At 48.9% G+C, this 11154-nt stretch overlaps 2 protein-coding genes across 4 annotated transcripts; one reads left to right on the plus strand and one right to left on the minus strand.

Annotated features, from left to right (window-relative positions):
- Nucleotides 1-957: 957 nt before the first annotated feature.
- On the minus strand, nucleotides 958-2138 carry Prr19 (proline rich 19). Its single transcript, XM_050127048.1, has 2 exons — nucleotides 1520-2138; nucleotides 958-1436 (listed from the first exon to the last, which is right to left on the minus strand). Exons 1-2 carry the CDS (start codon nucleotides 2136-2138, stop codon nucleotides 958-960), a joined length of 1098 nt encoding a protein of 365 aa, XP_049983005.1.
- A 5676-nt stretch (nucleotides 2139-7814) lies between these two features.
- Nucleotides 7815-10868, plus strand: Pafah1b3 (platelet activating factor acetylhydrolase 1b catalytic subunit 3). Of its 3 annotated transcripts, none has more exons than XM_050127073.1 (6): nucleotides 7815-7953; nucleotides 8335-8429; nucleotides 8609-8698; nucleotides 9347-9463; nucleotides 9539-9661; nucleotides 10535-10868. In XM_050127073.1, the coding sequence occupies exons 2-6, from the start codon at nucleotides 8352-8354 to the stop codon at nucleotides 10820-10822; spliced, it is 696 nt and encodes a 231-aa protein (XP_049983030.1). In that variant the 5' UTR covers nucleotides 7815-7953; nucleotides 8335-8351; the 3' UTR covers nucleotides 10823-10868. The 3 variants fall into 3 exon arrangements, with proteins under 3 accessions (XP_049983030.1, XP_049983029.1, XP_049983028.1); XM_050127071.1 differs by lacking the exon at nucleotides 7815-7953 and adding an exon at nucleotides 8020-8227; XM_050127072.1 differs by lacking the exons at nucleotides 7815-7953; nucleotides 9539-9661 and adding an exon at nucleotides 8002-8227.
- The last annotated feature ends 286 nt before the right edge of the window (nucleotides 10869-11154 follow it).

Raw genomic sequence — 11154 nt, forward strand, 5'->3', positions numbered from 1 at the left:
AATTCAGGGCTGCTCAAAATACCATTTAAAAAGCTTTCTGGCCAGACGTGGTGGCACACACCTTTAACCCTGTACTTGGGAACCAGAGACAGGCAACTCTGTGAGTTCAAAGCCAGACTTGTCTATGCAGGGCCACATAGTGAGAATATGTTTAAAAACACTGAGCCACAAAAAAAAGTTTTCTGGCTAGGGATGGAGCTCAGTGGTGGTATGCTTGCCTAGCATGTGCTAGGTCCTAAATTACACTCCCCAAATGGAAAATAAATACAATCCCTGGGGTGAGATGTGGCACAAGCAATTAATGCCAGCACTTGGGAGATGGAGGTGGATTGCCCCAATTTCTAAGCCAGTGGTCTACATAGCAAGTTACAGGTCAGCTGGGGCTACCCTAGGAAGATTGTCTCAAACAAACAAACAAACCCACAACAAACAAACCATACACAAACTCACACACATGGGCAGAGGGGAAAACTTTGTGTGAGATCTTTACCCCGTAACCACTTGGGATGATTATTAACTTACTGTGTATGCATTAGAGGGGAGAGTTGCTATCTTTTGTTTTGTTGGGGTTTATTGGACTCAGAGTCCAGGTTGGTTGAAACGAAGGGTAGTTGTGAACTCTTAGTCCTCCCATCTTCACCCCTCCTGCTGGTCCCTCAGACTCCAGCAAGGTAACAAGTGGCATGCTCTCCATCTTGACCTTAGAATTCAGAGCTAAAGAAAACTACTCTCACTCCAGATGCAGAGGCAGGGGGATCTCTGAGTTCCAGGACAGCCTGGGCTATACAGGGAAACCTTGTCTCAGAAAACAAAACAAAACCAAGCCAAACCAAACAAAACCAAATCTGCTTTCCTGAGACAGCCACTCACTGAAAATCAAGAGGAGCAAGAAGGTGTTTTATTGAGGTGATTGGGAGAATGGAATCCCTGCCTCCCCAGCCTAACCCAGAGTCTCCCTCAGTAGAGTTTCATTGGGGGGAAGGACCAAGCCTCTGGACTTCTCTGAGTCACCACCCAGGAAAGGCTGAGTAGTGGGCCAGGAGGGTCAGGGCTCCAGTCCAAGGCAGATGTTCGGGGCAACAAGGGTGATGGTGGCTGAGGCAGGGGCTGAGGTGGGCAGGCATCCCAGGGCTGAGGATGGGGTGGTGTGGCTATGAGCCAGATGCTTTTCAGCATATCAAAAGCTGTTGGGGGACCCCAAGCTGCCCCAGATGGTGAAGACACCGAGGGCAAGAATGGCAGTTGGTGATCTGTAGGGGGCACTAGGCTGGCCCTGTGTGAAGCGGTGCTGCCACTGCCACATAGATGAGGCATGGCGAAGTTAAGGTTCTTTGCCCCCTGTTGAGTCCTTTGCCTCCCCTCCCTTGGAGCATGCTCAGGAACGTGGACACCAGACGATGTTGTCCTCTGTCTCTCAGGTGCCCTGGGCTTCGTCTCTGGCACAGAAGAAAGAAGCATGGAGATCAGTTGGACTATAGAAAAGTGAAAGGGGAGGCAAGGGAACAGGAAGTGGACTCACCAGGCAAGGGTGACTGGCAACCTCGGAGCACCAGGGCAAGATCAGGCACACAGCCATGGCAGCCTTGCAAGGTTCTTATTATGGCATCTCTGGACTCCTGCACTAGGTTCCTCCTGGGAAAGGCCTGGGGCAGAATCAGCTGGCACTGAAGTTCCTCCAGCAGTTTTCCCAACACAGGGAGTTCTGGGGAACTTGGTGGGCCCGAGCCTGAGCCTCCGGGTACCTGGTTCTCCTTGCCTCTTGACTGTAAGGCTGGTTCTTGGACTCTGACAGGGCTACAGGAAGACTTGGTGGATGGCAGGGGGGTACATGGTTCCAAGGAGCCACTGTTAAGCAACCGGGCCACATCCAGGGATTTCACTTCATGATTGAAGAGACCCCGGTGCTCCCGGCTCAACCTGCCTTGAGTTATGACCACAAGCTTGGGGGCTGCAGAGGCCCCAGGATCCTGGAGGATTGCAGATGGATCCCGACTAGACATCAGAGGATCCTGATGAGCCAGTGGCCGATGGCTGCTCACTAGGGCCTTGTTTCGTTCCCTCCTAGTTTTGCGACGGCGGATACGACCAGGTTTCTCAAGCTGCTGGAAAGACTGAGGGACTGGTTTCCGAGAGTCCATGATGCCCTAGAAGGCAAGGTGGTCATCAGATGCAGATAAATCAAGAACAGTAGCTAAGTGGGAACAGATGGTCAGGGCAAAGAAAGAATACTATTTAGAGAGATGAGAAAAAGAAGTGGACAGAGAGCCATTGGAAAAGGCCTGGCATAGAAGGGAGTCCAAAATGAAGTACAAGTAGGGATAGCTAATAGGAAAAGAGATTAGAAGATGGGGATAAGGGAACAGGGAATAACAACATGAAAAATATTTAAAAGATGATGGCCAGGCCCGGTTTGCAGGCCTCTAATCCCATCTGTTCAAGAAGGCTAAAGCAGAAGAATCAAAAGTTTAAGGCCAGACTGGAAAGATGGCTCAATGATTAGGAGTGCTGACTGTTCTTCCAGTGGATTAGGGTTCAATTCCCAGCACCTACATGACAGCTCACAACTGTCTGTAACTCCATGATCTGGACATACATGCAGGCAAAATACCAACATTTGAAAAATAAAAACTAATATTTTTAAAAAATAAAAAAAAAGGTTAAGGCCTGCCTGGGCTACAGAGTGAATTCAAAACCAACCTAAGTAACACAGATCCTATTTAAAAATAAAAATTTTGAGCCGGGCTGTGATCGTGTGCGCTTTTAATTCCAGTACTCAGGAGGCAAAGGCAGGCAGATCTCTGTGAGTTCGAGACCAGCCTGGTCTACAAGAGTTAGTTCCAGGACAGGCTGCAAAGCTACAGAGAAACCCTGTTTCAAAAAAAAAAAAAAAAAAAATTAAAAGGCCTGTATCTTAGGGGTTGTAAAGCTGGCTCAGTAGTTAAAAGCACTCAGTGCTCTTTCAAAGGACTAAACTCAGTTCCCAGCTCATTTCCCAGCATCCATCTCAGATGAGCCATACAGCCTAACTTTAGCTCCGGGGAATCTGATGTCTTCTGGCTTTTGCAGGCATCTACAGTCACATTCCCCATACTCTCACACGGACAACACACACACTCAAACACCACACGCATGCACAAAACTTAAATCTTCAAAGAAAAAAATCTGGGTATGCACACATAAAGCTCTGAGCACTGAAAAAAAAATAAAAGCTGGGAATATAGCTCAGTGATAGAGTAGTTGCTTAACAATTGCAAGGACCTAGGTTCCTATGCTCAATGGCCAGTACTGTAACCGTCTTTCTGTATATTCGCAGATCCCTCTGAGTTCGAGACCAGACTGGTCTACAGAGCGAGTTCCAGGAAAGCCAGGAAGGACTACACAGAGAAACCCTGTCTCAAAAAAACAAGCCAATAAATGAAAAAAGCAAAATAAATAAATAAAAGATGGAAGATGAGCCAGGCAAGGAGCCCCCTGCCTATATCCATCCCCCCTTGGGATACTGAGGCAGGAGAATCATGTATTTGAAGCTAGCTAAGACTACACAGTCAGATAAGTGTCTCAAAACCAACAACACACCAAAAAAAAAATGGAAGATGGGAGCAAAATCGTGAATAAGATTTGGGACAGAGAGGAAATCCACGATTTGGGAAGATACACCAAGACACAGGAAACAGAAATAGTAAATGAGGGCAGGAAAGAGGAGCCTGCATGGTGGTGAAGGAAGGTCTGTAATTGCAAATTTTACAAAGTGGAGACGGGAAGACCAGGCGCTCATGGTCATCCTCAACTTCATAATAAGTTTGCCGGCTGCATGAAACCTCGTCTCAAAGAATTCAAAATAAAACATAAGCCAGGAGAGGGGGCACCCAGAGAAGTGGAAGGGCCAGCTTCGGGCGGGACTTAATTCCCAAGAGCCTTCAGAGTTGGGGGGGCTACTCCTGAGGGGAGGCCTAAGGCGGGGGAGGGGTGGTCAACTCAGCTGAGGTGGGCCAAGGAGGCTGAAGAGGTGGGTATGGTTGGTGGGGGAGGGGTGCCTCACCCTCTTCTCTCCTAACGAACCCCGCCCTGGCCTCCACGTAGCTGTGGAGAGCAATGGCTTCTTTGCTGTAGAGAGACCCAGGCGTCGAAGCTGTTCGCGCTCTTCCGGCCCTTGAGCGCGTGTTAAGCCAACAGGCACGACGCACGCATGCGCAACCCACACGCCACGCCTCTCGCCTCAGGTTCCCAAGAGAGGCACGAGGCACCGAGAGTGACAGTTATAGCCCCGCCCAGCCTTACCTCTTGTCCCCGCCCCCCCATGGATTGCCGTCGAGGTCCTCTAGGCCTGCCCCCTTACTCAATGCTGATTGGCTTAGGCTGCTGGCGGACTGCATGACCTGGAAGGCGCTAGGCCTCGTGCTCCCGGGCTCTCCGGGACCGAACCGCGCTTTTGGGCTGTGTGACTTTAGAAAACTGTAACTGCTCAGAGCCTGTTTCATTTTTTTGTTTGCTTGTTTTGTTTTTCGAGACAGGGCTTCTCTGAGTAGCCTTAGCTGCCCTGAAACACGCTCTACAGACCAGACTGGCCTCGAATTCATAAAGATCCGACTGCCTCTGTCTCCTATTAGTGCTGGGATTAAAGGTTTATGCCACCACCGCCCACCTATTTCCTAATCTGTAAAACCGATTGGTAATAGTACCTACCTCCCCCATACGGTTTGTAGAAGGATGGAATGAACCAAAATGTTTATGAATGAATGCTTGCAAGTTTTGATTCTCCACTCACTTCAGGAATCTCTCTACCTCCATTGTATCTGTCTACACATATCCCCTCACACGGTTTTATTTTTTTAGGGTTGTTTTGTCTAGCTGGCCCCGTTGCCCATGCTGACCGCTTGTCTCCCAGCTCAGCTAGTTTTTAGTGTTTTGAGATAATTAGGTAGTTAACTATCCCTTAGGGAGTTTGGGATAGCCTGGAATTCTATTCTCCCGCCTTTATTCTCTCTCTCTCTCTCTCTCTCTCTCTCTCTCTCTCTCTCTCTCTCTCTCTCTCTCTCTCTCTCTCTCTCTCTCTCTCGTTTTTTGAGATTTTTGTTTGTTTGTTTTGGTTTTGTTGTTGTTGTTATTGTTGTTTTTCGAGATAGGGTTTCTCTGTGTAGCCCTAGCCGTCCTGGAACTCACTCTGTAGACCAGGCTGGCTTGGAACTCACAGAGATCCTCCCCTCCTGACTCTGCCTCCTGAGTGCTGAAGATTAAAGGCGTGCACCACCATGGCCCACTGTGGTAACGGTAACGGGTGTGTGCCACCACAGCCAGTCCTCTGTCTCTCAAATCAAACTAAACTGTCAGTGTATATTCCTGTGGAAATGTTACTAATTATACAATATGTCTATTTTTCTGCTTCTCTAATTGTTTTGTTTTGGTTTTTGAGACAGAGTTTCTCTATGTAGCTTTGGCTGTCCTGGAACTTAATCTGTAGACAAGGCTGGCCTCACACAGAGATCTGTCTGTCTCTGCCTCCTGAGTACTGGGGTTAAAGGTTTGTGCCACCATCATCCCGCTGTTTCTAGCTCTCAAACCTTCTTCACACACTGCTTCTGAAACCAAGCTCTGGGTCACAGGCTCAACTGGGGTTACATAACAATGGCAGGGGTCCTGAAAAAATGGCAATAACAAAAGGTTTCTGAAAGTACAATAAAATCAAACATAATAAATCTAGGATGTTTCTAACAGTGCTTATCCATTTTACATCTCAAAACTCGTGGCGAGAGCCTCTAATCACAGCACTGTGGAGGAAGAACTCTGTGAGTTCAAGGCTAGCCTGGTCTACAACAGCAAGTTTCAGGAAAGGCAGGCCCTCATCTCAAAAAACAAAAACAAAACAAAGTACTTCATGGCAGCATTGACTGGGAACATATAGCATACACATTTGAACTACACACAGCATCAGGCCAAATGAGCACTGCCTCGGAGTCTATTCTGAGACTATTTGCTATGAACTGCAATGTTTTAGCTATACACAGAGTTCCCTCCCCTAACAGAAACACAGTGCTGGAAATTAAACACACAAACCACCACCACCAACAAAACAGTCGGGCAATGCTGACCCATGCACTTGGGAGGCAGAGGCAGGTTATCTGTAAGTTCGAGGCCAGCCTGGTCTACATAGTCAGTGGCAGGTCAGTCTAAGCTATATAGGAAGACCTCCCATCTTTTTTTTTTTTAATATTTATTATTTATTATAATCTTTCTGCGTGTATGCCTGAAGACCAGAAGAGGGCACCAGACCTCATTACAGATGGTTGTGAGCTACCATGTGGTTGCTGGGAATTGAACTCAGGACCTTTGGAAGAGCAGGCAATGCTCTTAACCACTGAGCCATCTCTCCAGCCCAAGACCTCCCATCTTTAAAAAAAAATCACGGGCGGTGGTGGTGCACGCCTTTAATCCCAGCACTTGGGAGGCAGAGGCAGGCGGATCTTTGTGAGTTCGAGACCAGCCTGGTCTACAAGAGCTAGTTCCAGGACAGGCTCCAAAACCACAGAGAAACCCTGTCTCGAAAAACCAAAAAAAAAAAAAAAAAAAAAAGTGACTTTGAAAAAAAAAATCAAAACAAACAAACCAAAAAGCCTTTCTCCAGCAAAAATGGCGGTACTCAAACAGAAAAAGTTTCAGAAGCCCTGTTCACCTGGTAGAAGCAGTAGGATGGAGAGTTGAAAGTCGTCCTCAGCTCCATGAGACTATACCTCCAACAAAGAGAAAAGAAGCCCAAGTCTAGAAAAACCCAAACCCTCAGAGTCCTGGGCCTTTACCAGGCATGTCTGAATCTGTCTCCTCAACACATGTGACATTGGCATCTGACAACTAATGTAACTAATATTCATTCAGCAAGCACTGTTCTTGTTCTGTAGTGACTTTGTGCCAGATCCACACAATAAATAAAACCCTTCACTACTTCAGTATCAACCTAACTGGAAAAAAATGGATGGATTTGAAAGTCCAACCTGGAGGCAGGGCTGCAAGAAAACAACTAGACCATTTAGGGGAAAGTGAGACCCTGGGAATCTAAGACACACCGGGGTTTGGCATTAGAGCCAGGAACACAAGGAACATGGCTGAAAGTGGTCTCAGCTAGGATGTGAGTGTTGGAGTCCAGGCCCACCCATCTGAAGTTGGTAGTGGCACTTTGTATCTATCTAGAGAGCGGAGCAGAGACCACAGACGTGCAAGATGATCTGCAGGAGGGGTGCCAGGTTGGACCTGGGCTGGGTCCTACACCATCTCCAGTTTCTGTTCTTTCTGCACCTTCAACCTTCCATGTAGATCCTGTGGTGCCTCGAAGGCATAAAGGTATTATGCATTTGAGATTTTATACCAGTAGAAACCTAATGTTGAAGCTGACCCTAATCCCAGCATTAGGAAGGCAGAGGTAGGTGAATCTTTGTGAATTCAATGCCAGCCTGGTCTTCATACAAGTTCCAGGACAGCTAAAACTAAACAGTGAGACCTCATCTGAAAACAAAACACCTCAAAGTCACTCTGGTGTTTCCTTAGAAACCTCTAATCTCCAGCTTCTTCCCTTTTCTTTTTTGTTTTTTGAGACAGAATTTCTTTGTGTAGCCTTGGTTATCCTGAAACTCTCTCTATAGACCAGGCCGACCTCAAACTCAGAGATCAATCTGCTTCTGCCTCCGGAGTGTTGGGATTAAAAATGCGAGTCACCACTGTCCAGTTTGACCAATTTCCTTTCAAGCTCCCCCACACCAGTAGGAAATGGGAGCGTCCCTTCCCGGACACCTACGAGTCACCCCCTCCAGGGATCCAAGAATGAGCCCGTCCACTCTCTCTCCCACGTGAATGGGTTACACACACCCCCGTAGGTGGTCTCTTCCGGAGTTTTCTGGCCCTGCAGCAAATGATCTCCTCCCCCGAGGAAGTGCGCTAGGTTGTCCCTGCTCCTTGTCGTCTTTGCAGGTACGCTGTCCCTTCCAGTGAATTCTGGGTTGTCTCTCCCTCATCCCCCCCCTCCCCCCGCCACCGCTCCCTGCCACGCATGGTGCGTGGTCTCGCATGCCCCTCCCCCCTACGCTGGGCCGCTGTGGCCACGAGGGGTCCGGGCGGGAAGCGACAGACGAGCCCATTGCGCGGCCTCTGTCGGGGGAGGCGAACGAGGAGTCCTTCCTACGTGACAGCTTCCCTATTCTGCAAGAAGAGGCGCGCCCGGGCTTGGCCTTCGCCTTGCTCCCGAGTGAGGGCGGCAGGACGGTCTATTGTGTTGGCCCGGGAGGTGGGGTGGGCGTGGCGGATCAACGTCCTCCCGGAGCGTTCCCGAGCGGTCTCCACTCTCCTCCGCAGGGGCTGCGGTATTGAGAATGAGCGGGGACGAGAATCCGGCCAGCAAGCCCACGCCAGTGCAGGACGTGCAGGGCGATGGGCGCTGGATGTCTCTGGTGAGTGACTCCACACGATCCTTAGGGGTTCGGGAGGTGGGGGCTTCTAGAGAACCCCTGCTTCGTGGAGTCCTCATCTTCATCTGGGTGGGAAGCCAAGTTTTGTTTGTCCAGCCTGTGCAAGCAGGGTGGGGCGGGGCCTGGAGCATGCGTGCCATTGACTCTTGGTTTCCCTGCAGCACCAACGTTTCGTGGCAGACAGCAAAGACAAGGAAGCAGAAGTCGTCTTCATCGGGGACTCCTTGGTCCAGCTAATGCACCAGTGTGAGGTGAGACTCCAACCCTTTCCTCCTTCCTCATTGAGGCATGTACCCTCACTAGCTAGCACTTTGGGCCCAGACTCCAAGCCAGGCAAGGTAAGGGGATACAGAAATACCCCTGGTAGCAGGAATCTAAGAATCCCATGTAAATGCAGTATTCTTTAAGAATAAAGTGTGTGCCCTGAGTTTGTCAAGACTTAAATTGAGGCTTTCCTTCGAAATTGCCTAAGGTGACTCTTTATTGTTTGCTTAAAGTAGAGCACAGCCCCTATTGAGTTTACACAAAGTTGTAATAGATTTACAGAAAGTGAAGGTGGATTGTAATGTATTCGGCAAAGACTGCCAGTCATAAAATCTTTCCCCAAGACAGCTTTAGCCACAATGGCTTTATTCACAATGAGATTCAGTTGTATGTTGCTAGCTTTGTGTATGGTTTAAGCAGACAGGATTTTTATAAAGTGAGTATACCTTCTGTGAGATTTTGGTTAAAGCAAGACACTAAGAGGTTCCATGAAATGACGTTTTATCTCCTGGGGTTTGTTCGGGGTGAGATTTAACCAGTCTTTGTTCATAAAGTAAGGCTTATCCCTAGTGGCATTTAGTTACCACCTGGACAGGTGCTGATGGCCAGTGCCTATATAATTTTTTTGCTCACAGATCTGGCGGGAGCTCTTCTCTCCTCTGCACGCACTTAACTTTGGCATTGGTGGGGACAGCACACAGCATGTACTCTGGCGGCTGGAGAATGGGGAGCTGGAACACATCCGGCCCAAGGTGAGCAAAGCTTGGGTGGCGAGTTAACACTCCTGCTTGTCTCTTTACCATTGCTTTGTGTTACTCTTTTCACAGATCGTGGTGGTCTGGGTGGGCACCAACAACCACAGCCACACAGCAGAGCAGGTGACAGGTGGCATCAAAGCCATTGTACAACTTGTGAACAAGCTACAGCCCCAGGCGCGGGTGGTTGTGCTGGTGAGAGCTTGGAAGGGTGGCAAAAGAAAAGTGGCTGCTGGTCATAGTGGCACTCTAGGGCCTGAGGCAGGAGGATCATTGAGATTGAGGTTACCTGGGCAACAACACAGACCTTTTTTTTTTTTTTTTTTTAAGACAAAGTTTCTCTGTAGCTCTGTGCCTGTCCCACAACTGGCTCTTGTAGACCTGGCTGGCCTCGAACTCACAGAAATCCACCTGCCTCTGCCTCCCTAATGCTGGGATTAAAGGAGTACGCCACCACTGCCCAGCAAGACCTTTTCTTAAAGAAAAAAAAAGGGGGGGTGTACTTATGATGTGGGACCCCCAAGAAGTACTTGGCACACTTCTGGGCATCTTGGCACAGCGGCTTTCCAGTGAACTGTCTGGTAGATTTCCACACTCTGTAGGAACTCTGAACTGGATATGATCGCTAACGCCTTAAATCTCAGTACTTCAGAGACAGAGGTAGGCAGCCTGGTCTATGCAGTGAGGACAGCCAGGGCTACATAGAGACCCTGTCTTCAGCGTGACTGTGATTGAGGATGTGTTCAGGGACCAGTTAGCCTGTGGCCCAAAGGAAGGCTGGGTATTTTGAGTGTTGGAAAACTCAAGTTGTCAGGCATTCCTGGAATAAATTGAGCTTCATCACTTCTGGCTAAGACATTTCCACCTCTGAAAGAGGCCACTGCCCCATTGGCATATGAGTGATCTCTGGAAACAGGCTGCCTATCAGGAAGGTTCTTACAAATGGGAGCTGGGACATGGTCCTATTTTCACATCCCTGAACTATTTTACAGCTGAAAAGTTCCTGGTGGGGGGTGGACAGTTTAATCCAGGGATGCTGATCTGATAACTATTGGTGTGCCTTCTCAGGGCCTGCTTCCGAGGGGCCAGCACCCCAACCCACTTCGGGAGAAAAACCGACAGGTAAACGAGCTGGTGCGGGCAGCATTAGCTGGACACCCCCGAGCCCACTTCTTAGATGCAGACCCCGGCTTTGTACATTCTGACGGCACCATAAGCCACCATGACATGTATGATTACCTACATCTGAGCCGCTTGGGGTACACACCTGTTTGCCGGGCCCTGCACTCCTTGCTTCTTCGTCTCCTGGCCCAAGACCAGGGCCAAGGCATCCCTCTGCCAGAGACCACACCCTAAGCATCTTCCCTTTCCATGGCATTAAAGTCTCCTCCTGCTGCTTGTTTCTTGCTTTATGGCTAGACTTGTCTGGGTACCACCAAAAGCCTGATCCTTGACCCTGCAGTTATGTGTGGTGTTTCTATTTGTACCTGAGGCAGACATCAGTAATCCATCAAGGCATTCTGGTCCTTGTAGTCAGTTGAATTTAAAGTGTGCTTTGGGCGAGTTCTGCTGGGTATAACCAGTTTGTCATTACCATTAGGATCAAGGTCATTCAGTAATCTCTGAAACCCTCCCACAATCAGATCCCACCATCATTGCCCTCAAGCTGTCCCTTCAGGGAGCTGTCC

The sequence above is a fragment of the Alexandromys fortis genome, unplaced genomic scaffold (genome assembly GCF_014885135.2).
Source record: "Alexandromys fortis isolate MF-2015 unplaced genomic scaffold, M_Fortis_MF-2015_v1.1 scaffold_262, whole genome shotgun sequence".
Classification (NCBI taxonomy): domain Eukaryota; kingdom Metazoa; phylum Chordata; class Mammalia; order Rodentia; family Cricetidae; genus Alexandromys; species Alexandromys fortis.

Excerpts from the sequence above, each read along its gene's own strand:
- Prr19 (XM_050127048.1), bottom strand. The coding sequence starts at position 2,138 with ATGGACTCTCGGAAACCAGTCCCTCAGTCTTTCCAGCAGCTTGAGAAA. Across the intron at positions 1,437-1,519 it reads TTGCCAGTCACCCTTGCCTG|AGACGAAGCCCAGGGCACCT; the intron begins GTGAGTCCACTT and ends CTTCTGTGCCAG.
- Pafah1b3 (XM_050127071.1), top strand. The coding sequence starts at position 8,050 with ATGCCCCTCCCCCCTACGCTGGGCCGCTGTGGCCACGAGGGGTCCGGG. Across the intron at positions 8,228-8,334 it reads GGCCTTCGCCTTGCTCCCGA|GGGCTGCGGTATTGAGAATG; the intron begins GTGAGGGCGGCA and ends TCTCCTCCGCAG. Across the intron at positions 9,662-10,534 it reads AGGCGCGGGTGGTTGTGCTG|GGCCTGCTTCCGAGGGGCCA; the intron begins GTGAGAGCTTGG and ends GTGCCTTCTCAG.